Here is a 27904-nt window from a genome sequence, read left to right as displayed (position 1 = left end):
GTGAAGGTGTGGATGTTTCGCCACTACTAATCCTGGAGCGCCTTCAAGCATGACAAGGCCCCACGCCAGAACGCAAAATGGCGGCTGCCAGAGCCCAACATGGCCGCCGCGCAGCCTCCCTCGTGACCCAGCCGACTCAGGCACCCTGCGCCAGCGCTTCACCCGGCGTCGCCGCCGGTCCCGGGCCCTTCTCCTTGCAGGTCGACCTGCTCACGTGACGCGGCGCCCGGGCCAATCGCCGTGCGCCGTGGCCGCGCTGCCGCGCGCAAGTCCCGCCTCGCCTCGTTGTGGTGGAAGGCGCCATTGAGAGAAGCCGGAGCCGCCGCAGGGTTGCCGCGGCCGTCAGCCGTCCAGGGGAGCAAGGCCCGCCGCCGCCGCCGCCATGGACTACGGGGAAGGTGAGGGCGCACCCCCAGAGCAAGGGTAGGGCCCGGCCGCCGCCACCGCTGCCGCCGCGGGGCCCGGCCGCGTCTCAAAATGGCAGCGGCCGCTTTGTTCCGCGCAGGACGGAGTCCCCCTCATCCACCTCTTCGTCCTCCTTCTCGCCGCCCCTCCGGGTCGGGGGAGCTGCGGCGGCGGCCGGCGGCGGGAGGGCTGCGCGGGAGGAGGGCCCTCCCGGGGGGCGGCGCGGGCGGGCGGGCGGCGCGGGCGGGGGCGGCCCTCCGCGGGGCGAGGCGCCCTGGGGCGCGGGGCGAGCGGGGGGCGAGGGGGAGGCGGCGGGCGGGGGCGGCGCGGGCAGAGACGGGGGGAGCTCGGGGCGAGCTCCGTGAGGGGGTCGTGTCAGGAGACTGGAGATCCGACAGGAGAGAGAGCCGCCTCTTGTTGCGGCTCCCTGTCTCTCCCCTCCAGCTCTTGCTAAGCACTAAGTCATTCTCACTGACCCATCCTCTCCAGCTGAAGACAGAGATTGGAGATTCCCAGATACCCCCATGCATTGTGGTGTGAACATGCCCAGTGGGTCAGTCTCAGGTATGAGCTATAAATACGTCTAACCTGTAAAAAGCGTTGGGGCTGAACAGTCAGTGTTGACAAAAACAAAAAAACAAACGGGTTATTAAAAGTACGTAACATGGTTTGACTGCACATGTTGTTTTCTGGAGGAGTTATAACTGGCTGGGAGTGAGACTTGATTTTCATCTTGGGCATGTCAACATGAACTCCTGCACGTTCCAAATCAAAATTGTGAGATCAAGGAGTGGGGATGGGGGGGGGGAATACAGGTTTTTCTTATGATGATGCTTTTTGCATAAATCAGTATTTTGTTTTCTTATGGACTACTGTATTTGATTCTTACTACTTCTGTTGAAAAGAAAGAGGATGTTTCCCCCTTTTATACAGACATGGAAAAAACAGAACCTGGAACTGCTTGGGGTTTTTTTGGTTTTTGGTTTTTTTAAGTTTACTTTAACTAACAGTTTGGGAAGGAATATAGAAAGCATATAAAGCAAATGTGATACAGCAAAAGCTAACTCTTGTTTTTACACTATCAAAAATACCACATAGATACAACAAAAAGGAATGCCCATATTTTTGTAAGATGATTAAGGTTATGAGTTTAGTAAGACTCAAGAAATTATCTGAAATTTCTTGCCAGCATGCAAGCAAGTACTAAAAGGATGTTAATGTAAAAACTTTACCATAAACTGCCCAAGTTTCACTTACGGATATCATCAAATAAGTGTTTGCTGTTGGATCTCTTGATACTGTCTTGCTGGCTGTTATACGGAAATAACATGTTGGATTACGTATGCATCTGTGATTGCAGTATGATCATTTTTATGATACATTCCTTGAGTCTTAGCTTTTTTGCCAATGATACTATTTTGCATTTATCTTTCTTCATAGTAAAATAAATAAGTTAAAGCTATGGCCCTGTTTTTTAATCTTCTGTATTGATTCCTAATTAAATGTCCTTTAGATTTTTAGTAGAAGAGGTTCTTCTTAAGTGGCAGTTTAAGTATCTTATTGAAATATTCACTGTAGCTATTAACCTGAACCTGCTTTTCTGAGATCTGATGACAGTAGTATTAAAGTGAATCCAGGCTCATCCTGTGGGAACTAACCAATCAAATGTATGTTGTACAATTAGATTGTTCCTTTCATGTACCTCTGTAATAATAGTTTTCATTGTGATAATTAAGCTTCCTATTATTCATAATTATTAAACAAGTTTAATTATGATGTATGCAGCTTGAAACATTTAACATTAATGTTTATGCATTTTATGTACATTAGTAAGGCATGCATAAAGCTTTGTCTTACCCCGATTCTGTACAGTGGGCTAAAGGCTATTTTGTAGGGGTCCAGCAGATGGCAATAGAGGATGGATATTGAGAGTTTTCATCTTTGCCCAGTTTTCATTTGAGTTCTTGACAAGGTTCTTCCTGTTGGAAACTTTTAGCCAATGTGAAGCACTTTTCATTGGGTGGCTGATGGCTCATTCCACCGTTGTCGCTTGCTGATGACTTGGTTTGAGAGAGAGATGACGTGTAGAATAAAGTCTGTTAATATTATTAACAGAAATATTATTAACTATTCATGTTAATATTTTGATTACTGTAACTATTGTCCTTTTAATCTGGAAGGGGAAATGGCTTTTGCTGCTATTTCTAAAATTTGTCTACATTGTTGGATTGGTTTCTTGTTTTGCATGGGACTCAATGATGTGTTAAAACTTCTGTATCTGATGACAAGGTTGTGATCTTAAAGCAGGCATGGTATTATGAAAAATGTAATGTGCCTGGAAAAAATGTTGCTTACTGTTACGCAATGGATCCTTAAGCTTGTACTAGTTATTGTGGATTATGAATTTAAAATATAGGGAAATTTAGCTAGTTTCAAGCCAGTACTTCTGTTTTCTTACTGTTTAAAGGTTATTTTTATTTTACTGAAGTTTATTTTTTCATTTATTATTTATTACTGCAAGATCTTTCTGCTTTCTCATCTTCCTAGCCTTTTCATATGCTCCACATGGAGAACAGTATTGAAAATGATTTTGTTTCTTTGTGCTGTGAATGATTTCAATGGTCTCTGATCTTAAGCTTTTTCTTTTAAATGGAGCCCTTTGTACCAAGGGATTCTGAGTCTTATCTACTACATGTTTAACTTCCTAGTTCTTTTCCTAAGGAAAATTTGATTTTTCTTTGCTGGCTATTGAGATTTATTTTGCGGCTATTTTGAATGATCTCTCCACCAGATATGGCTTTTTTTTTTTTAAATCTGAAGGAATACATATACACTAACATTTTAATTTGTAAATTTAACTTGTCTTTTAGTGTCCCGTTCTTTTTAGAGGTAGTATTTTTTTTTTCCCCCTTTGACATAACTCTTCTCCCCTCTCCCCTACCCCTAGAAATTAAAAGTGGGATTGTTCTTTGCAATTCTATTTCTCTACTTTAGTTCAACAGCTCATTCATCCACACTGTGTTTATGCTGCAGATACCAAAACCTGATTTATTCCTTCAACAAACTCTTTGTTTCAGATACTTTGTCAATGCCTTCATCAGTTCAGAAATTTACTCTTTTATTTTTAAACTTTAGGAGCAAATATGAACCACTTCTTTTTTTTTTTTCCTACTCTTTTTCATTCTCTGGTATACATGGATACACAGATATAATATTTCTTCAAAGTTTTCTTTGATAAACAGTTACTGTTTAAACTTAAATGAAGTACTACACTTTTGAGTTTTCAGTTTGAGGCACTGCAATACAATTCCTGGTGGTTTTTCTCTAGTGCTTAAGCACGTGTTCTCTTAGCGTGTGAAACGATTTCACATTTAGTCTGAATAGTTTGCACAGACAGGCAACTTCTGTGTATCTCCATTGGTGGTGACAGCCAGAGCTAACGTAACGGTAAACGGGGAGCAGGCTACAGGCAGAGGAAATTGTTCTGTGCAGATACAGCTTTTTTTAATGCTCTGTGTCCATCTGTCTTGCTTTAGTCAGTAGAATAAGAATCAAAAGTGTGAAAGAGGCCAGTGCGAATGGATTTTGATGTCTGTGGTTGTGAGGTTTGTCAACTAATAAGCTATTTACCTTGAGATTGTAATAATTAAAGCTGTACAAGTGATTATTATTCAGGTACTACATTCAAAAACTGAAATCCTTTTATTTTTGGTTCACCTAAATGAATATTCACTGTTGTCTTGTACGTTTTCACCCTTTTTAGGATAAAGCCTATCTGGAGAACAGACTTCAGAGTAAAGAAAAGCTTAATGCCTGAAGAAATACTGCACTTCTTAATTTGAATGCAGTATCTTTGTCAAGCTCTGGGCATGAATTATAAAATCTATAAATCTTTGGTAAAGTTTGCAGCTGACAAAATGACTGAACCAGGAGGCCAGTGGCTGGAGTGATAGGTTAACTGCTCAGCAATCCGGAACAGTTAATGAAATAGTCGGAAGGAGATTATAAGATCACCTTCGTTAGATTGGGTCAAAGGTGTGTCTGTCCTACCTCACCAATATCCTGTATGTCACTGGAGATTTGGAAGGAATAATACAAGTACTCCTTTGGTATATTTATATGCCTTCTCTGATTTGTAGCTTGGGGACTTTCTGAACCAGAGACATAGTCTTTATGTTTGACATCCTTTGAATTTCTTGTCGGTGGATTTATCCAATTTCTTTCTTAAATCCATGTAAGTTTTCAGTAACTTCTTGTCACAGAGCAGTTCCAGGACTTAAGTATCTGTTTGGTGAAAAAGGATCCAATTAATTTTTTAGCTTGTTATTTTTAAGTTTCATTTGCTACTTCTAGTTTCTTGTAGTAGAAAATCATGCAAGTGATCATCCCTCTTCATTTCTTTGTACCTTTTGTATCCCCTGTTAAACCTTTTCAAATGTGAGTGTATTATAGTGTAGGTAAATGCAGTGCAGTAAGTCTGGAAAGGATGAGTAAGTTGTTCACTGTTAGAGAGGAGCTGATGATGTCCTAAATGCAGTGATTTGAGGATTTAGGGACTGGCATAGCTCTACAGCAAGACTGCTGATGTTAAATAACATGAACTGTGGATGAGTAAGGAGAGTCTTGAGCAAAAGTGGATGTCAGAAGTTATCCTGTGATTGTAAAACGTATTTTAGTATTTGCTTTCATGCTAAAAATTTTAGACTAAAAATTTATTTCAAAACTATGCTTCAAAGCATTTTTTGGAAGAGTTCTTTTATGTGTGAATTTTTTTTTGTTTTTCCCACTAGCGAACTTCTGGCGTATGGACAACACTGGTCACTACTTCCTACACTGTAGTAGAATTGGATTGCAGTGGCAGGGATCTTGTCAGTATGTTGTGTTCTTCCTTGTTGAATGATTCGATTCAGCTCTTCAACTCTTAGCCTAATTATTTCTGTGCCATCTCAGGGTCTACAGATAATAGGGAGTAGGTGAAACTAAGGTAAATTATTGGGTGCTTTCAGGTCAGATATTTTGGTTTTCAGAATGTCAGTGTCTTTTGATTAGATATACTGTATGTAAAAAAAAAAAAAAAAAAAAAACCAAACAAAACCCCAAAAACCCCCCCCACCAACCAAAACAAAACACCAAAAAACAAAAAAAAAACCCAAAACCAACCAACCAAAAAAACCAAAACAAAACCAAAAACCTTGGATCTGAGATAGATGATCCCATGGTCAAACTTTAATTTCCGTGAAAAGGAATTTATTTTATTGACTACCTTACTCTTTTTACTGGCCTGCATCTTTATGTAGGCAGTCTTGAAGGGTATTCCACTGGATTAGGTGGTAGATCATTCAGTCACACGAGAGAGGAATATTAGATGCTTCTATTAGAAGGCTCAGCCATTTCTTTAAAGAGTAACTTTTTGCAGTTTAAGTTGATGCTGTGTGGTGCTACATGATTAGTATTTTGAAAAGCTTTTTTTGTACTATGCTGCAGAATCTTTATTGTATGTTCGGAATATAGAAAGGTGCAGTGTGACTTCCATGTTCAAAGATTTTTTTTTTGTTTCAGAAGTATCATCTAATTTTTTAGAAAGTACCTATAATCATTAGAAGAAAAAAAATCAGCAGGAGATCTTCATTTGTTGGAGTCTCTATTCCGGCATGCTAAGAACATCTGTGTGAAAGTGATACAATCAGCTCAATACCATTTGCAGAATTCTTGTTGACAGATGTAAGAAAGTAAATTACAATGGCTGCCTGGTGCTAACAAGAAGCAGGTACAAACAGGAAATAGTATATATACTTATTTTCATCACTACAGTTATTTTCGTGAAATGATATGCCCAGAGAATTACTATGCTTCTTTAAACAGGAAAATTTCTTATGACTTCAAGTGAGTTTATTGTCCTCTTATGTTCTGGAAAAGTCAATGGTTTACACTTGGAGATTTTGAAATGTACAAAATACTCTCTCTTGTCAGAGTGGACAAGTCTTTGTGTGGTTTTATTTTTATCCTTCCTGTGTTCACTGTGTTTCCCTTGTCTGCGTTACCTTTTCTGTGAGGCTTGACTTGCCAGGCTTTTTTGTATTACCCAGAAGTTAGCGTTGGTTGGTACCGGGAAGCAGTTTTGGTCACTAGAATGTCACTGAAGTCCAAATTTTTTATGTTACAGGAAGACAGTGGATCATGCTTGTTACGCAGATGTACCACACTGTTTTAGTGCTTTGAATTTATGAGTGGTTATTTAACCAGAACTCTTACATATGACTTCCAGTGTTGAGGAAGAAGTTGGTTCTTTTGCCAGACTTCATTACAAGATATAAAGATGTCATGAAGTGACATCGGTTCAGCTATGAAATACCAGCATCTTAGTGCAGTTAGTGAACTGCAACTCAGTGCTGATTTGGGTGGATTTTTGTTTGTGCGAGACAGGAGAAAATTACTTTGACTGTAGCCTATATACAGAGTCTGCACTGCAGCATGACAGCTTGTAACCTTGACCCAGGGTCTCTGTCAATGTGAGTGAAGGTTTCTTGTGGTGTTGGATAGAGAAAGCAGATGCCTGTGAGCTGTGTGTATTATTAAAGGGTGGGAAGTGGTCTTAATTCTCCACTAACTTCTGACATATTCTACATTGGGCTTCTTCATTTAATTCTCTTAATTTAACTTGCGTCCGAATTCCAGCTGACAGAACAATAATCCCGAGTATCCACTAATGGGAAAAAACATGAACTTTATTTCAGTTAAGAGGTGCTCAGATGATGACAAAGACACATGGCTTCCCTAAGCACAGTGTCAAAATTGGTTTGCAACTGGCAGTTTTGTATTTTGTTTGTAAGTACTGTGGCAAAGAGTAAACCTTTTACTTAAGAATTTAAACTAAATTACTTAATAAGACTTCTTGCTTGCTTTCTTTATAAACATTTTTCTGCTCTTTTTTTAGACATGGACCGTGATTACGGGCATGGAGGCTATGGTGGCCCACGATCCATGGACTCTTACCTTAACCAATCCTATGGGATGGAGAGTCATGGAGGTGGAGGCGGAGGAGGTGGTGGTGGTGGTAACAGGTAAAATAATCCTTCAGTTGTCCCAAGAATTGATCAAATCCAATTTAAGTTTAAATTATTCTGTCTTCTAACTTAAGTGTTCCTGAGGCATGTTGTTACGATTTTGTATGAACACTTTCATTCTGAGTCTTCATGTTTGATAAATACTGGCAAATACTAAACTGTAAGAGCTAGACTGTTGTAATAATCAGCATTTTTGTGGAAAAGTTTGACATTGAAACAATGCGTCTTTGAATGAAAATGGAAAAAGTTTTATTTTTCATTAATGGCTAGCAATTTGTAGCTGATTGGCCTGACATACCATTTCTGACATAGCAGACTAGACCTAACTGGTTTAGTGCCTTAGACTGAATCTATCAACATTCCGTTTTCAAGGAACATTTAGGGTATGTGTTCTTTGGTTTGAATGTGCAGTGCTCAAATGATCTTGGTATTGAATCTGAAAGTCATGTCCAGATTATTTCATTGGCAGGTACTGATTACACTCAAAACTGTGTGCATGTTCTGGGCTGCTTTGTAAGATGGATTGGTCTAAAAATAAAAATTCTGATGCAGTGGTCTTAAAGTCGCGTATTTAATGCTAGGATACTATTACTGTTGCCCTTTCAGATAAAAACAGTAGGGAGCAGCTGATTTGGTTTAGGTCTTAATACTGTATTCAAAGAAGCATGCTTTTCAGAGTAGTGATTCTATCTTGGAGGAAATAAAATGGGAAGAAAACTTAGATAATCTGATGGTTTTCTTGTGTGCGCCCTTGAATTCTTGTCTGGCTGTAGCCAGACTACTGTATGATTCTTGTCTGTAGTCACTGTGGTGCCACTGGGCAAGGACAGTACTAAGCAGGGAGGCTGGAGAAGTGTTGTGTTTTGCTGCACGGTTCTGTTAAACATTTTAGTTAAGTATAATTTGTTTAATGATGAACATTAAGATTGACTTAAAAGTCTGAGCAGAGATTCAGGAATGAGCTGTACCTACCATATAGTAATCTGCATATGATTGAGGTTGAATGACTACTTGAACACCGAAATGTCTCTTGCCATGTAACGTTAATATTGTGCATGGGTTCTTTCTGTAGATAGTGTCATTTTCTGTGTAGCTTTGGGTCTTCTGAGACTAACATATTTTAAAATGAAGGCATTCAGTTTACTGTAGATACAGTTAGTAATTTGAGTCTCTTCTAGTTTATATTTTATCAGTCAAGGGGTTGTCTTTCCCAGCTCCTGCTGAATCACCCTATTATAACCCTGTAGGGACACTAATGTGTTTCCCTTCCAAGTGGTTACAAATATTGATGATGTCTAGCCTGACCACCCCCCTCCCCGCCCCTCGCCAGGCAAAGCAAACTCTTGGTAAATAACCATAAAGATTTCAGCTCCTTGTTACCCTACTCTGAAATTCCAAGGACTGTTTTCCTGTCCACTGTGCATGCATTGGGTAGACTTTCAAAATCCTGAGTTGCTAGACTTAATGGTCTGCAAGTGAAAGATGGATACACTGAAGATCATGAACTCTTTGATTCAGAGACTGAATTTTACAGGGAAGAAAATTTCCAAAAAGTACAAATATGAATGGAAGAGCATGTGTATTTTTCCTTTAAAACTAGAACTGTGGGGTGTTTAAGATTCATAACTGTACCACTAAAAAAAAAAGAGATTTTTTTTTTTCTCAGTTCAGAACTAAGCCGCCTTTTAACTGCTGTTTAACTGTTAGAATATGAGGGCATGATTTTGAAGAAAGGAGAGTTTGACTAGCCTATGAATGTCTGCAGGTGATTATTTTCGTGAGACTAGGGCTGGGCTCTAATAATGTTTTAGTAAATAAATGTTGCTGAAAATTTTAAGTAAGCAAAGTTCAGGCATACTGAACTTTAGAATTGTTTGTAGCAAAAATGGCTCAGATAGCTTTCTATCTGGTCATAGTGTGATTTGCCCAGCCCTAATCAAGATTAAACAATAACACAACTGTACGGACCAGTATAGTAATAAATTGATTTTAGTTGATAAATGTCAACTGATAACTTGTCTTTTGAAATGTATAACATTAGTAAGCTTACTTTTTTTTCTCCTCACTGTGCAACTTTTCCAGGTTTGGACCTTATGAGTCTTACGACTCCGGGTCTTCTCTGGGTGGGCGAGATCTGTACAGATCTGGCTATGGTTATAATGAACCCGAACAAAGCCGCTTCGGAGGTAGTTATGGTGGTCGATTTGACAACTCCTACCGGAATAGCCTTGACTCTTTCGGAGGTAGAAACCAGGGCGGGTCTAGCTGGGAAGCACCTTACTCCCGTTCAAAATTGAGGCCTGGGTTTATGGAGGACAGAGGAAGAGAGAGTTACTCTTCCTACAGCAGTTTTTCTTCACCCCATATGAAGCCTGCACCTGTAGGCTCTCGGGGGAGAGGAACGCCTGCTTATCCTGAAAGTGGATTTGGAAGCAGAAACTATGATGCTTTTGGAGGACCATCAACAGGCAGAGGCCGAGGCCGAGGAGTAAGTACAGAATCTTTTCAGATTCTTTTCACTAGACACTCTTTTAAACCCTTTCAAGACCACTGCTTTAAAATGAATGCACTGTTCAGTACAGTGTGGGTTTTTTGTCCAAGCAAACTATCATGGTTGACAATGTTGTTTACCCCCTTGAAGCTGTCTTCAAGTAGAACCCAGTCCCTCTTTCTGTTGAAAGTAATGAGTAATAGAAGACTAGTTGATAAGGTTTGTTAAATCTCTCCTTTTGTTTGAAAGGTGAAGATAAAAGTAATAGGTTTGGTCTAAAAGGGATTAAAAGGACTTGCATTTTTCCTTGTAAACACTAGCGTCTTTGCTGCTGGTGGGGAAATTCTTGAATATTGTAAAAGTTCAATTCAAAGTCTTTTGAAGTTTTGAGTAGGTTAAAGGTGCAATGTATAAGCAAAAAATAAAACGCAGGTTGTGAATGCTAGAGTAGGTTTTGTTTCCTGTAAAGGTAAAAGTTCAGCTAATTCTTTAATATGTTGAACACATGCTTTGTCAAACATCAAGTCTTCTTTTAAACTTAATTCTTACTCTGACTTGTGTATTGGAAGGGTGATGGGGAGGAAATGGCAAAGGTGGGTGGTTAGCACTTACAGTGATTCTTTTTCAAAATTAAAGCATGGTTAAAGGGGCATCATCAACTTGAATTCAGGTCCTTTCAGGTCCAATCAACAGAATTGAGATTAATTTCCAGATAGTGTGCCTAGTCCTGTTACTTGTATTCATTTTGTTTTGAAGACTTATGTTCTAACTCCTTTTCAGTGGATTCCTTTCCAGTGTAGGATACAAAAACTGTATGTCCAAGAAACAGCAAGATTAACTGTACACAAAATAGTGGATCACAGTTTGGGGAAGTAATGCTTGATGTTAAATGAGCTAGGGGAAAAAAAAATACAACAGAAGAGAATAAAAAAAAGTCCTGGCAGAAGTATGAACTTTAAGTTGATGGTGTCCCTTTATCTTGGTTTTATAATCCCAATTCTGATTATGTTTTTTTAAGCACGAAGGGTTCAGTGAACACTTTTCTGCCTGTGCGTCTAGGTGTAACTTATCTTTTAAAATTCTTAAGCGTGCCATATTTCTTTGGGAAGCAATTCTTTAATATTAAACCATATAACTTGTTTGTAGCTTGAAGTGTAGAGGAAGATTATATTTTTTACTGGGTCTTTTAAATGCCTAGTTGTGTGGTGGTTTTGTTCCAGAAAGTCTACTTCGCAGCATTCTTGAGTACTATAGTTGCAATATTCAAATTTTAGCTCAGATTTGCACATGGCTGCTAGCTAGCATGTAGCATGGTATGAGAAATAGATTCTAATCTTTATGTTTCTCTGCTTGTGAAGCTGAAAGCGTTAGGTTCTTAAGCTTGGATGCCATCCTTTCAGAACTCATTTAGATCTGAAAGTTTTGTGCAGAGTTACAACCAAGTAGCCTTATTTCTTTTTTGTTTTGCTTTTGAAATTTATCTTTTTAGTCTTTTATGTAATAAAGGAGAATGTAAAGGCTAAACTACTTACCATATGTAAAATGCATTGCACCTTTAATAGAGAGACTGAAAAAAAACTACTTGAAATTATCCAAGTGCATATTTCATGTCAAATTTATATGTGTACAGTGTAAATGTACATGCTAGGTAGTTCTGTAACTATCTCAACTAAGTAAATTAACATGGAGATCTTGTGCATGGACTTCTGATTAAGAAAAGTGCCTGTTTTGGTACATTCTGTCTGACATTTAAAATTTGTTAAAAAAATCTTACTTTTCACAAAGTATGTTGAAGTTATTTTTATGTTCCTTTAACTTTGATAGTCTAATACTAATTCTCTTCTCATGGCAATACATATATTTCTGCTTATCCAAGTCACCCATCCAGTCAGTGGGCTCTCTTCTGAGAGATATATAAATTCATATAATTGAGTTCATATTAAGAAGTATGTTAGTGCTTTTGAAAATATTGCAGCTACCTAAATTCTCCCTCTTCAGATTACTCATTTATTCCATGCCTTCAGAGAGGTAACTTTCATAAAGAAGTGTCCACAAATGACTACAGCACTTTAGAAATAATAGAAAGGTTTAGTCTTTCAACTGAATTTTCATTTCTATTGCTGCTATGTTTTTGTATTGCTCCCTCCAGGCCCAGCTTTTAAATTCTGAATTTATTGAATTCAGTGGAAAGATAAGTAAAAGAAAGAATGAGCTTCCTTCAATTAATCACTGTTCCACACTGGACAACCTTTTTACTCAGTTTTCAAATCACTGCTAATCATTTGGAATAAAGAAGCTTTTTTTTTTTTTTTTTTTTTTTTTTTAAATGGCTGCTGACTAAAGTGTCGAAAACTGGGTTGGTTAGCTCTGTTTTTTCCCCAAGGGAGAAGTCATTCATCATCTAGAGAATCTGAAGAGAGGAGCCAAGATAGGCTCTCATATCTCAAGGCTGAGATACGAACTCTGATAGACATGTTCATTGTCTGGACAATGGTTCTGAATAAGCAGAAACACAGTTTATACATATGTATTCATTCTACTGGACAAACACCCACAAAGCCATTGCACAACACGACATCAAATCTGGATCTTAAATTTCCCCTGCATTTTGCTCTAGAACGCAGATTTTACTTAGTTCACAGTTTTATTGTACCAAGTTGTTTTATTTCTATTGATTTCATATACTAATACCTTTCTCTTGATTTCACAAATTTTCAGCATATGGGAGACTTTGGAGGAATGCACAGACCTGGAATTGTTGTTGACTATCATAACAAACCCAGTCCTGCAGCAGTTGCTGCAAGAGGAATAAAAAGAAAAATGATACCACAGCCATATAACAAACCTGGTGGGACATATATCAAGAAACCGAAAATGACAAAACCTATTTTGAAGCTGAGCCAGAAGAAATCACCTAGTAAGTAATAAGTGCCAAAATTCTTAAGTTAAAATTAGTGATTTTTTTATTCATTAGGAATTATTTAGTTTTAATATTCAGAAAGAGGGCTGTATGTGCTGTTTTGTAATTCTTCATTTTCTGCCTTTGAAGTAATCTGCAACAGATTTTATGAATTTACTCTTCTACTGCAAAGATAATTTGCTGAATGAAATTGAATATTTTGATGTGTTTAAATATGTACTGCTGAAGACTCTTTCATTCAGAGTTTATAATGATACTTCCTGGAGGCAAATTTTCACCACTGAAAATAATTTCAGATCTCAGGTTGCCGTAAGTGACAATGCCTGACGAATATTAAAATGTGCCCTTGCATGAGCCTGGGCACTGCTACCCAAACTTAAAATGTGCCCTTGCACAAGCCTGGGCCCTGCTGTCCAAATACTTTGATGGATATAAGGAGTAGTACATCAACTGCAATGCAGCTAAAATAAAGGCATAAGGTGTGGGTGAAGAGGAGAGGGAAAGGGAGGCAAACTGAGAAAACAGTGAAAACTGTTACAGAATAATTTATGAAAGGCAGAGAGAGATTGCTCCTTCTTGTAAATGAAATGCCGTAATGAAGAGAAGAACTGGAAATATGATAAACTGGAAACATAAATTGCAAAGTATTAGTGGCGCTTGGTTTGTTTAGCTTCCCTAAAGATGTCCTACAACTCTAATAATTTTGATATTGCAGGCAAAGCTGGAGAAAAAAATCACTAATGAGGTTTGAATAAATTACATGCTTTGAGGGAATGTAAACTTGAGTATTAAATATTATGAACAGCATGTACAGCAGTCATTTTAGTTTTTTGTGCTTGTAATTTCCTCACTAATTTGAATCTGCAGTGGTTTATATAGTTTGGTTTCAAATCACACCTGAAATATGTTTAAAATTACTTTAGCGTAATGCTTGCAAGGTAAATGCACAGACTTGGCAGAAACTTCCATACGAAAATTTTTATTTTTGATTTTGTAATTCTAGTTAAACTACTGTGTGTTACAAAGCTGTTCCCTTTAACTTCAAGAGTACTGTAAAAATTTCAGGCACTGGGTGTATAGAACATGTTCTTCTGCCTTTTATGTAGGGAATGTTATTGCTGGACTCACCAGCTTTGTTGTGATGAAATGGGTCTGTAAAATATACATCCAGGTGTATCAAAGACTTGCATCTCAAAGGTCTCCCTCTTAGCTCTTCTTCCCGTACTTTTGTAGGTTCTCTTTTTCTAAATTACCTTCAGACAGAGCACTTCTAATTTATTATCTCTTCCTCCTCACTGATTTCCACAATCCAGGGGCCAATGTACTACGTAATATTTAAGTTACTTTAAGGATTGGAGTAGATAGCGCCTACTAGAATGCACTTTTAATCAACCTGTGCTGTGGCTCTGAGATTGGGGGGAAGAAACTGTTGGGTGGCTTAACACAATTTTCTGAAACTTGAACTGAAATACACTCTAGGCAGTATCATGTAGTTGAAAACTAAAAAGTGGGTGACAGCTAACAGAAAATTGGATGCAATTGATGTACAATATATGTATGAAAATAGGTCTCAAAATTGTATTGTCCTTTCAGTCTTGACTTTCTTGTTTTGTGGAGTTAGATATAGGTGATTGCTTCTAGAAGACTGTTTAGTTTATATTCCTAAGGATAACTGATTTTACATTTAGTATTATTACTAAAAATATGATAAATTATAGATGTAGACTGTCCTAGCTGATAACAAGTTGAATTTTTTCCTAAATATCTTATTGCCTTAGAATTGACAGTGACAGCACTTCCGCATTATTTATTTCTTCCTCATTTTATGTTTATAGACATGAAGACATCTTTCCAGGATTCTGCTATAGAGGTAAAGATTCCCAGAACTGGAAAATGTTTGTGATTCTTTCAGAAGTTTGCACAGTATACCTTAAGAGGAATAATTATTAAGCTAGAGTTACAAAAATTAAGCACTTAACTATACTGGTTTTCCTAAACTTAATTTTTTTTCTTCACTTTATCTAAAACTGTCTTATTTTGGTGGCAGTCTGAAATCCTTACTGATTTCGAGTGAAAGAATAGCTTATGCAGATAGCCTGGAAAATGAATTTTAAAGTGTATTTGTAGACCCTACCTATTGTAATGCACAGAGGGCTGTCATATGAACACTTCTCATGTTGTCATAGGTAGTCCGCTTGAATTCATACACCTGTGACCTGCTTGGGTGGGTTGAGAAATTAAGTACAAAATGACAGGGAGATTACTAAACAGCAGTGAGGAAGAATGGGTAAGACGTAAGACACATCAAGGAGAGAGGGTAAATAAAAAAAGAACCAGTGTTAACAGGTGTTCTCTCATCGGGTACAAAGACTAGTTCCTGCCTACAGAAAGATCAGTTAAAACAGTATGTAAGAATGTGATTAGTAAGCTAAGCGTGTATATATATATCCTGTTTCCATGTTGAAAGACTGGAATGATATTTTCCTTCTTTTTGAGTGGAGGTATTAACATATTCTCAACTAAGTATTTAAAAGTCTGAATTGGAAGTCAGAATATTTGTGTAGAAGACAGAATTTTGATTGTGAAACTAATTCACAAGGACTTCAAAGCATTAAGGAGAAATGCATAGCTTGAAGTGTTTGTACACTGAGTCTAACTAGATACTCAATTGTCATATTTGATAAAAATAGCAAGTAACAGATTATTGGAAATAAAGTAATTTGCACTGTCTTTTTCTGGATTTAGAATGGCATTGTTTTGCTGGGGGTTTTTTCCTTACAAAATTTGTGGATTTGACTTTATTAGGAAATTGAAGTTGACACAAGTGGTGCAGTTGTCATATATGAAGACTTTACAAGAGATGCTTATGATCTTGGATATCAGACTTTTGGAGGTAAGTCAGTTTGCTTTGTCAGGTAAGGTATCGTAGGTATTGTATTTGTGTGACTTTGAATAGATTTAGTAAGCCTGTATGTATGACCTCTGATAGTTATTGAGTAGTATGACTTTTCTTTTTTTTTTTAAAGCGTTTATAAATTTAGGCCATGGAGAAGACGATTGTTTGTAACATCCTTCCATCACTTGTTTTGTTCTTTACATGTTTATTGTCTTTCTGCTTTCTGATTATCTCTGTATGTTGTTGTTGTTTGACTTGTTTTAATTTTTGTGAAATTAATGTAAATGGTCTTCTATACTTCCTGCTATTCCATTGCTTAAATGTTGTTTATCCCACCGGTTCCTCACCCATATCCTATTATTTATCCCACTAGCTGATCAACCTCACCCTTAAATCCTAGGTGAGTCACTTCTATAAAAGTGGAGAGCTGCTCTCAAGAGCATGGTATCTATTTCATGTGCAGTCTTAATGAAACAGGTTAATTATTAGTTCAAATAAAATCAGTTAAAGTGTATATTAACTGTAGTGATTTCAAACACATACACAAAGAAACCCAGTGTTAAGGCTGAAACTGTTTTTAGTCCCCTTTCCCTTGTGTGCCGCCCTGTTGCGTATGTAGTCTAATCTGATGGTAAGGAGTGCTGGAAACTTGCAGCCGACTGATTAGAGTTTCTTTTCTTGAAATAGTAGTAAACTTTTTTTATTTTTTAATTGTGTGGGTTTTTTCATTTTTAAAAGTTTGCATAAGTGCACTGAAGGAAAGTGGGAGCCCCAGTGGGGAGTCCCAGTTTATATGTAGATTCAGGCTTCCACTCCCCAGCTCGTAACGGGACGGGCACTTGGATTTGTGAGCTTGAGGGGTAAGATATAGGCCATTTCACTCCACAGAATGTCGTACCAGGTGATTTTTACAGCAGTAAAACAAGTGATCCTTTGCACATTTCCAAGGTTGGTGGTAAGGCACTAAGTGAAATTTAAATCCTGAGATTAGTAATGGGAATTGCCTCTGTGGGTGAGTGGTTGTTTTTTGTTTTCAAATTGAATTAAAAAAAATAATAATCTTTTGGATAGGAGTTTTTCTCCTCTCCAGATCAGAGTAATTTTTGAAACTCCTTGCTACAAAATGAAGAATCAGGAATGAAGTGTAAGCTGTTAGTCGGTGGAAATGTTTTCAGTACTCAGTGACACTTCTAGAGCCACAGAGCTTTTTGCAAGTCTTTTTTTTTTTTTTTTTTATGCTGCTGTACATTCCTTTCTGTTGCTGTTTGGATGGAGGCAGATTTCATGGAGGCTGACCTCTGCTAAGGTTGAACTGCAAAAGAAAACTTAAGTGATCCTCTTTTTCCTGCTCTAAAACTACTCACTGAATAATATCCTAATTGTTTCCCATTGTCCGTAGGCTTTTAAAGCAGACATAGGAAAGGCAAACATAAGTACACTTATGCAAAAACTCAATGTCCTTAGAAGTCTTTAATGTTACAAAACTAATTTCTAGTAATTTATTTGTTTGCACTCTTGCTTACATATCAGGTGGTAATTTAATGAAGTTCTTTGCAGGTTTAGTTGGGTTTTTGTTGTGTGGTGGTTCCCCCCCACCCCCAGCTGGTTCTTCCTTCACTGGTTTATTTCTTCAGCTGAAAATCTTTGGAACGTTTTTCTGTGAAATCAAGCAAAGTCTAATGGGGAAAAATAATAAAGTTGTTGAAGTTCAGGTTGGGTACCCATACCTTAATGAAACACAGCCTTGTCTCCTTTATGAGAACTTTTGGTTTTGGAAACTGCCTTCTCAGCAGAAAAGAATGGCTTTAGATAGTTTCTTTTTATGTAAGGGGATTGTAGCAATGGTGCTCTAAAACCATGGAGCGTTTTAAATAATGTGTTTCTCCCCATGCACCCCCAGTATCCCTTCCTGGTCACTTACTTGAGGAGGCCTTTAATAACTCGGTACAACAGGGTAGGGTTTGCTTTAACTCTGAGTTTCCTTACTTTTATGAGTGTCATCTAGAGTGTAACCCCTTAACTACTAAGCTTGCATTGTTGGAAGCAAATGTTTAAATTGGTTGTCTTTAGAGGAGGAAAACAAAGCAAAAATTCTATGGCATTTAAATAAGCCATAGAATCACTTTGGTATAGGATCTTTCTCTGCATTTTGGGGTGTTTGTGGAGGAGACAGGGAAGATAGATACTTTTACTGGTTTTGTTGTTTTTTTGTTTTCGGTTTTTTTGGGGTGGTGTTTTGGGTTGGGTTTTTTTGGAATGTAACATTTTAAAATTCCTCTATTGTATGTTAAGATGGCAAAGGAGAAGTTAAAAGTGAGGAAGAAGAAAAGCGGCGAATTGAGGCCAGAAGAGAGAAGCAAAGGCGTAGAAGGGAAAAAAACAGTGAAAAATACGGTGATGGATACAGGTTTGTGCTATAACGTCTGTCTTGTGTGCAGTGTTTTTCTTCCCCTTTATCCTTCTGTAAGAATGTCTTCTTTCCTGAAAGTCCCTTTGGACTGATTTTAGGAAAACAAAATGCAACGAAGAAATGAGCAAAAAACCCCACCCCCCCAAACTGCCCACTCCCAAAACAAAACCAAAAAACTAACCCAAACAAACAAAAAAACCACAAACCAAAACCCAGGACCCAAATCCTGTGGCTTAGAAACTGGATGTTTCACTGGACCTCTGCTGTATCAGAAAATACACAATTTCCCCCACAAGTGCATCAGTGCACACCTGAGAAGCATCTTAGAATGGTGCTGCTTTTGAAGTATATATTTCAGTTAAATATATTCATGCTGACTTAATAAGCTGTTAGAAATTGACTTTATTCTGGTTTTATATGTATGGTGAGCTATTTTGTAGCAGAAATAAGTAGATAGTTCTGTAGCTTTTCTTAGTGTTGCCACAGCCAAGCAGGCTAATGGCCAGCACTGTGCAAAACTGTTCTGTGTCAGTGCAGTATATGATCGTAGCATTAGTGCCTTTTCCTCATTGTACTGAGAAGGCCATATTTCCTTATAAAGGTTATATAGCTTTTGTATGGAAAATGAGCTTTAAATGAATTCTTTTCACTATTTGTAGTTATGAAATTGTGGACTGGCTCGACTATGAGAAGTACTACAAAAGGTGACACAAACTAGAGAGCTGTTGTAGATATACTGACAGAAGAATGTGGCTTTTAAATGGCTAGCTTCTGATTTCAGCAGTTTTCATCTTCTATATAGATAATTCATTGCTCTGAGACTGGCCTGATTTATATTTGGTTCTTGTAGCAGTTACCCTTCCTCATGGTAAAATACTGGAATTTTTTTTTTTTTTTTCACTTAGGCTTCTTTAAAGAAAGCTTTTCCCATTCCTTTTCTGATTAGGTTTGTCAAGTCCTCATAGCTTTGAGGAGAGAGGGAAAAATGTTTCTTTAATACTGATATTATTTAATGTATTTCTCTTGATAGAATGGCATTTACTTGCTCATTTTGCAAATTTCGAACATTTGAAGAAAAAGAAATTGAGTCACATCTGGAGAGTGCAGCTCACCAGGAAACATTGGATCATATCCAGAAGCAAACCAAATTTGACAAAGTAGTGATGGAATTTCTTCATGTAAGACAACTATTTTTTGATCTATACAATACTTTTACATTAGAATGTAGCTACAATTTACCATTTATCTTCAAAATATGCTTAATTTATCATCGTTATTCCTTTTGCAGATGACTTTTGGCACAGCACATTTTACTAAAAGTTGAAGCAAATTCAGAGTCTGTAAAATAGTGTTACTTTTACAATCAAAAGTGGTGCCTTTAAGAAGTAACAGCAATTAATTGCTATTTATTACAGAGCTATTCTGAGTAACATTTTAAATATAGGTTCCTATTGGAATATAAACAATCGTACATCAAAAGTGTTACAATTTTTTTTTCTGATTCTTTGTAGGAGTGTATGGTAAACAAATTCAAGAAGACAGCTATGCGTAAGCAACAGACAAGTAACCAAACAGAAAATGCTCAAGCTGCTGAAAAAGATATAATGGAAGGTGAGTAATGCTTTTTATGTGAAAGTGCATACTGTGGAGCTCTGCTTGTCCTTTTCTCCTTTTATTCTTCTTCGAATTTGATAAAATGTTTGGATTAAAATGATTAGTTTTCATACCTTTTCTGTACGTGGTTGGGATTCCTTGCTTCATTTCTGATATAATGTGGAATGTAAGCACAGTGGGAGATAGCAAACCTTATTTATGTTTGCTATCCAAGTAGCCTTGTCAGAAAGTAAGATAACATTGTGCTAGGTACTTGACAAACAGAATTATGCGGGCTCTGCCACAGTCTTATTCAGTATAATGCATGCGGAGTGGCAACAGGTGAATGCAGACAGATTGAAAGAGAGTATGTAATAAAGCAGTAAGGTGATAATGGTCAAATATGGTGGCAAGGATCTGGATAATGTAAGTGGGGTAGTTGCTGTGGTTTTGAGGGACACTGGCAAAAGGAGGAGTTTGAGCACTTCCTTGGCTACCCAAGATGCATCTTGGCCTGACTTTTTTTCCCCTTGGCTCCCCTACAGGCAGTTTTCTAGAGCATTTTGTGTGTTCCTGCCTTGCTGTGCCATATCCTTCCACTTTATCCTTTGCTTGAGGGATTTCAAAATATGTGCTAGAGCCAGAGGGGACATCTTTTGAGTACCTTTACTTTAGGCAATAACTGTATTTGAATATTACCTTAATTCAAATTTAAATGCTAAAAGCTACTTAAAAACAGATATAGCCAATATCTTAACAATCTCCCAAATTCTTTTTGTGTGCTTTCCTTAAGTACTGGAGGGCCTCTTTGCCTTTATGATCAGAATGTTCTGTTGGCAAGCTGATATTTAAAATTGCAAGAGGAATTGGATTCATGTGCTTCTTCCTGGTGGTAAGGGGAGGCAAGGAAATAAATTAGTTGTTCTTATGAGGGGTAAATCCAACGGCTTTGGTGGAGCTTTGTTTCTTGTATCAAAATCTGTGTTAAGGGTATTAGTTATTGTTGGTTCTAAATAGACGGCATTTTTGTGCATTAGTTCAATTTGTTGTATAATTTTTATTTCCCTCTATTTAGGCAGGTAGGTGTTCATATATCACAACTTCAGACAGCAAACATAATTGCCTGGGTCTCATATATAGTCTGTGGAGAGGAGGAGTTGGAGTATCCAAGTGGAAAAACTTCCTCCTTCAAAATTGCCTTCAGAGAGCCTAATTTTGATGCCTGAATTTGAGTGACTGTTCCCCTGTGGTTCAGTTTGACATGTTTAACAACGGAGAGCTCTTATTTTTTGGTATAAACAACCAATCCCCTCTTCTACTTCCCTAGAATAACATATTTTGTGTTAATGATTTGTTGCATCTTCTTTGGCAGGGGTTACTGCTGATGACCATATGATGAAAGTTGAGACTGTTCACTGCAGTGCTTGCAGCGTGTATGTTCCTGCATTACACAGTTCTGTTCAGCAGCACTTAAAATCTCCTGATCACACAAAAGGAAAACAAGTAAGATATGACATATTATTTAAAAAAAAAAAAAGCAAGCATAATCTAATAGTAGGTGAGAAGTGTTATGGTACTCGGTGCAAGTAATTTCTAAGTTCTTGTTGGTATTGTTCTCTAGAAAGCTAGAATGTCCGTGTTACACTTTGTAAACATAATGTTTCATGAAGTAGCTAGCGCTTAAGAACCCCCAGTTAATGAAGTGTTGGTGTGCTTAATAGCTGACAGTAGTAAGTCCTGAGGTTACTAGGAATGACTTTTTTATTTTATGGGAATTTTTTTTACTGCCATTAAATGTTGGAAAGATTTTGTTATTCAAATTGCAAAACGTAATACATATGTTTCCAGCAAGATAACAACAGACCTGGTGTCTTTTTAATTTGAAGAAAAGTGAGAGCAGTTTAGAATTAGCAGTAGTAAAGTATTGGTCCGTGTTACAATTTATAATGATACACATTTAAGGCTTATAGAAGGGTTGAAAGAGTAGCGTGAGTGGAAAAAATCACAGTTGTCATAGTAAGCAAGATTGCCAAAGTAATGGTTTGTTTATATATGAGCTTCTGTGATTATGGAACATCATAGAATCATAGAATGCTTTGGGTTGGAAGGGACCTTTAAAGGTCATCTAGTCCAACCCCCCTGCAATGAGCAGGGACATCTTCAACAATATGTTAGGCTGTGATGGAAAAACATGCATGTTATCTGTAGATGAGAACAGGTAACTGTGGTTGTAGACAGGTGCGTGGTTGTAGTTCATTATATAAGCAAGACATGAATATATCTTTTGATCAAGCTGAAGCAACAAACTGTAAACACTACCAAACTTAATTGAGCTTATTATGTGGTTTGGACTTAAGTGCTAAGAATGAGCATTTCATGCTGCAATACGTTAATTGTTTTCCTTATGGAAACTGACCATGAATTCAAATTTGTGTGACGATTGTAATAGGTGTGTGATAATTATTCACTGTAAAATTTGTTTCCTAGGCCTACAGAGAACAAATAAAAAGGGAGAGTGTTCTTACTGCCACCAGTATCTTGAATAATCCTATAGTCAAGGCACGATACGAGCTGTATGTGAAGGTAAGATGCAAATGGAAAAAAGTAATCTGTAATGTTTGCTATACAACTGTTTCCTCCATGCTGATGGAGTTTAACCTCAGTGCTCTGTCTTCTGTTTCTGCCTTCTAGGTAGCTCACAGATTGAATATACTTCTAACATATTTTGCCAGTCTCAGATCGTTGTCTCAGATAACTTCATTTGCAGAAAAAATTACTTTTGGTTTACCATTTATATGTATATCTAGTCAATTTTTAATTAGATGCTCTTACAAAAAAAAATTCAAGCTTTAGGAAAGCATCAGCAATGTCTTTAAGTCTATAACTAATACTAACTGTAGAGCACAAAACACTTTACAGGTGAGTCAATCTTTACCTTTAGAAGCAAAGGCTCCAGCATGTGGCTTTGTACTAAAGTACAGTGCACACACTACTCACCTACTTTTTATTCCATAGAATTTCTAGGATTCGTGGCAGCATACAAAAAATGAAAGCTTACAGTAGTAGTTGTCGTGATCAGAGAATTTAAAAGGCATGGCAGCCTATGTTGCAGATATGTGGCTTGAGAAACATATGTGAATTCATTTTAGCAAAATGTGGGTTTTTTCCTTCTGGGCCAGCGAAGTGACTTTTTCTGTAGTACCACTGTTAGCTATTTCTGGTAGTTACTTGGTTTATAATTTTGCCTGTGCCCAAACAATGGACTCTTTCAGACAAAGCAATACTGTTGTGCAGAAATATGACAAGGTATGAGCCAATACAGAAGTTAATTGTGATTTAAAATGTCAAATTAGTCATGTCCTGCAAAATTATGTATGGTTGGGTACGTGAATCTGTTTCAGACAACTATTCTGTATCTGTTAAGGTAGCAAATGACCAGATACCACAGCTGGGAATATCTGCATGTATTTGCAGCCATCTCTTCTGGTGTTCCTTATGGCCTGCTGTGCCTGTGCGTTGTCCCGTACAGCCCCCTAGTGGGGGACTGGTAAAAGGGGGAATGGAAATTTGCCATTCAGTAGTTGGAAAACTGAGGAAGATAAAATTCGCAAGATTGTCTTCCCAAGGAGACCACTGACATTTTCAGAATGCCTAGCACTGGTATTTCCTGGGGTGGATCGAACTTAATACACTTTCAGCAGCACCTGTTCAGTGAGATGTATCTGGCTTCTGGTTATGCAAATCCCTCTCATCCAAATGTATCATCAACTGCTGACTGAAGGAGTCCAGTTTTATTATACAGCATGTGAAGAATCGGGGCATGTGATGCATGCATTTGGTGCCTGCAGTCTTCCAGGAGAGTAGGAAATCCTGGTTATGGCTGAAAATAGCTTGCTTTGAGATGAAGGGCAGACTGGCTTGGGGAAACACCGGGCAGTTGTTAGTGCCACAGCTGATGATGAGAGCAACAAGAATCATAATGGTGGAGAATAGCATTTTTTAAAGGCCTTCTTAATTTACTGATGCAGCTTCCTTGGATCTATTAGTATTAGAGTAACTCTGTCATGTGTACCGTTCTTCCAATCTTCTGCTGGACCCCGCTGCTAGGACTGTCATTTTCTGTATCATGTCTTCTGTCATGAAATGCTGCTTCTGTTCCCCGTGCTGCTGCTTCGGAGCTGGTGTCTGCATTGTTGGAAACTTCTCCATTCAGTTTCCAGAAAACTACTGTACCAGAACTGAGGTTTCCAGTTGTCAGAACTTGCATGTGTTCTTTATGATCTCAATGGTGCTGGTGACCATCTTTTACACTGTCTTATTCCATGATTTTTTTTTCAATTCCTATATTTGAAAATCCAATTCAGTGCTTAAATTAACAGCATATTGTTTGCATCTTGTCCTTTGCATGCAAGGAACCTTTCCTCTTAATCTCTTGTTTGATATCTTCATCATAGGTATTTTAATCAAAGAACCTTGAAAGGGTTGTTTCTTACCTTGGCCATGCTTCTAAAGAGCCCTCTGTTTCCCCAGTGTTGGTCTTGTGTGGTACCCTTTTATGCTTCCAATGTACTCTTTGTATGCTTTCTTGAAGTTCTTCATTTCTCCTTATTCTCCTACATCCATATTGTAAAGAAGGGGGGAAATCCACCACAACCCACCTGCTGGTGACTTTATAATAAGGAGGAAAAAAAGACCATCTTGTTTCTCAGGCAAAAAGTTATCACTTGATGAAGTCATGACTATCTCTTAATTTTGGACCATTTAGAACTTCCTAGGTAGAATGATGTATGTGATTAAAAGCTGCTTGGATGTTGCTCAAGAGAAGCATCATAGAGGTTGACATTTTCTATCACTATATCCCAGGACTGTTTGATCATGTGTATTAGTGAAGGCATTCTAAAGTTTACCAGTTAGGTAGGCAGACTTTGGTATCTCTTTGGGTCAGGTTTGAGAGACCTGTTATAAATAGCTAGAGTGAGTGGTTTCTGGGGACATTTGAATCCCGAAGCCTTGGTTGTAAATACCAGTTCACAGTCTTAAGCTTTCTCTGCAATTTAAATATTCTGGAGACAAGGAACCCAAAGAATGCATCTCTTGGGAATAAACTACTTATCTGCTTGTGTTTTTATGCTCTGTAGGCATCATAAAGTCTTTCTGCAGCAGTTCAGTGGTGTGCCTGTGTTCTTGTTTTCTGGGTTTTTTTTGTTTTGTTTTTTAAAGCCATCTGGGAAGATGGGACCAGTGTGGCTGTCAAAATCAACTAGCATCAAAATTGGCTCTGCATGCTGTGCTGGATGCCTCTGATGCTACATCACTGGAAAAGAGTGCAGTCGTTAGGATCTTCCCCTTGAGGGCAGTAACTTTTTCCTTAGTTTGAGAACTTGAAAAGTGCATTTTTCTCTGAAAAAACAGTTGGGGAAAGCAACTTATCTCTTTTTTTTTTATTGTACAGAGATCTGTTCAGCCAGAAGTAGTGTGCTGAATCCAGTTCTGCTAGGTTAGCCAGAAGCGACATACTGTCTCCACAGGAATGAAGTGTAACAATTTTCTGTAGCTTGTCCGCAAGAGTCAGGGACAGTCAGAAGTTGTCTGCAGGAGTGTGGAAGTAGTCCTTTTAGAAGTGCATTCTTTAGCTATAATTCATCATTATGCCTAGCCTAGACATGAGAGGATTTTAATCTTTCCTTTTGTATCAGACCTATAAAAGGGCTTTTGAGATCCTTGTGAATCATTTACAGAGAAAGGCCACCTTTTGTTTTCTTTTGCTTGGAGACAATGCTCTCTATTAGGCCATATGAAACTCTTAATATACGTGTCTTCCCTCTGTGATGTCTGCTGATGAGCGTGTATTTGAAGCTAACCAGGTGGAGTATTCTCAGCTCAGTAGTTAGCTTATTTCTCTCTGTCTTTGGACATCCTTGTTCCTGTACCCAAATGTGATTGAAAATATTTGGCTGAACCTAAGGAAAACGGCACTAGAAGCTTTGCAGTCAGGAGGTCTTTCGCACTTCTGTCCAAAAAGGGAGGTAGATGAGTACAATTCTGGGGAGTTGTACTAATCCCTATTGAATTAAGGTTTGGATGCTCAGTCTTTTTGTTTCGCAATGCTTTCCATTGATGTTGGAATTGAATTGGTTTGGGCACTCACTCTTCCATATGGTTTTTTTTTATGAAACGGTTTACTGGGCTAATAAATATTTTTGGTGTTTCAATGTTGGACACTTACCTATTCGGTCGAACACTCCTTGGTGTTCTGTAGCCCCATGGTGCTTGACAGTAATAGTGGATCATCTAAAAGCGGCATGAGTTCTAACTGAGATGTGGGGTTTCCTTGTTTTCATAGGGCTCAGATAAGTTACGATACCAGCTTTCCATGTACTTGACCCTTACCTATGAGAATCTGCTTCTAAAAAAGCCAAACATAGTATTTAAACTTCTTCAAGATACTACCTTATTCATGGGGTTTATATGTGGCAGCGATGTCTTTGATTAGGCTATGAGTTGATTGGGCTCAACAGATGTTACCGTCTAAGTGCTGTAGGCTGGCCATTACAAAATGCGTGCATAAAATTATCCTTGGACTTGGAATAACATGGTTTCAAAGAATTCTGCTTTCTTTGGGTTATTCTTTAAACCTGAATTTATGATTTTTCTTGATTTTAGAATAACAGTGAAGTCGAGTTTTTATTTAGTGGCATTTGCTAAATGTTTTTATAGCTTTCTAATTTTTCAGTGATTTGTAGGCCACCTGGAAGACCCTACCTGAAAAATGTAACTGAAGTAAAAATATTTAAGCAAAAAAGGACAAGGGGCATAGTACTCAATTTTTCTTTTGAATCATCTTTTAAATAATATTCTTGAAATCCTAATCCTAGTGTAGTTAGTGATTGGTGTCATATGTTCAGACCGGACTTGCTCTGTCAGATGTTTGAATGTGAAAGGAGCTTTAGCGAAGAAACTCCTAATACTTCATGTTGTTAGTCTATATTGTTTATTCATTGTTCATAGTTCTCAAGTATCTGAAACAAATGAAAGCCTAGGTATATCTTGTACTGAATTATTGTATGAAATCAAGAAAATGTGAAACTAGAATGCCAACATATTTAAAATACTGTCTGACAAATCTACTTGATAATTTTTCTAGATCAGCAATGGAATGAATTTCAGGCTAGTCAATGTAATTAATTCTAGATTTCTTTTTTGTTTACTGAAGTTTGTCTTTTTGATAGAATTATTCAGAGTGAATAAAGACTGTAAATAAGGAAAAGTAGAACGAAACTCGTCTGTTCAGATTTGGTTTTAATTGGGGAGAAAAAGGAAGCAGCTGTAGTTTTTAATAAAAACATGTTGAATTTGCACGCAATTTTCATTTACTGAATGTTGAAGTTAAACTGCAGTTTGTGTGTAGCATACTTTGGTTTTTCTCAATGCCATTTCTACTTTGATTAGAACAGTTTATTGCGATCCCAGTTTCCAGTGTGCATGAAAATGAGGTGTTGCTAATTTTAAATCAAATCTGTTTTGATTTTCTTGCAAAAAAACCCCAAAAAACCACCTATTAAAAAGCTGTATAAAATACCATAGCATTTCTTAGTGGCTGCCCTTTTCATTCACTGAAATGATGAGCGTTTTTTTTATTTTATGTTTGAAATAAATATCAAAGTGTTTGTTTTCAATCTTCTGCTTCAGGGTGAAAATCCTTTTGAAATTAACGATCAGGCTCAGGAGCAGCAGGCAGAAGAAGAGGATAAAGCTGATGAGCCAGTTGAGGGGGAGGAAGAAGAGGAGGAAGAAGAGGAAGAAGAAACTGAAGAACAAACTGACTTCACTTTAGACCACACTGAAGATAACTAAGTGCAAGACAATGAAAATATATTGGGGGGGGCAAAACAGCTTTTTATTTCTGCTCTAAAGTGGCTAAGACTTTTTAATAGTCTCAGATGAAGTTGTTGAAGATTCCCCACCGTATGCATGCATTCCATTCTGTGGAGAACTTGTTTATATAATTCCTCTGTGTTTCTGATTTTGTTTAAAATGAAATTAAGACTATTTTAGTTGAGCTTTTTATAGAAAACTGACTGTTAAAGCTGATTAAAACATTGTGTTGTATATTTTTTTAAGCATC

General features: G+C 37.6%; 1 protein-coding gene across 1 annotated transcript; it reads left to right on the top strand.

The window, feature by feature from the left end:
• Positions 1-325: 325 nt before the first annotated feature.
• ZNF326 (zinc finger protein 326) lies at positions 326-27904 on the top strand. The gene is made up of 12 exons (XM_050900802.1): positions 326-398; positions 895-969; positions 7340-7466; positions 9552-9957; positions 12679-12877; positions 15309-15314; positions 18078-18183; positions 19217-19364; positions 19698-19797; positions 21152-21282; positions 22267-22362; positions 27469-27904. Exons 1-12 carry the CDS (start codon positions 383-385, stop codon positions 27631-27633), a joined length of 1575 nt encoding a protein of 524 aa, XP_050756759.1. The 5' UTR covers positions 326-382; the 3' UTR covers positions 27634-27904.

This window comes from Gymnogyps californianus, chromosome 8 (genome assembly GCF_018139145.2).
Source record: "Gymnogyps californianus isolate 813 chromosome 8, ASM1813914v2, whole genome shotgun sequence".
NCBI lineage: Eukaryota > Metazoa > Chordata > Aves > Accipitriformes > Cathartidae > Gymnogyps > Gymnogyps californianus.
The sequence above is the reverse complement of the archived record's forward strand: the minus strand, read 5'-3'. Positions and strand labels throughout refer to the sequence as shown.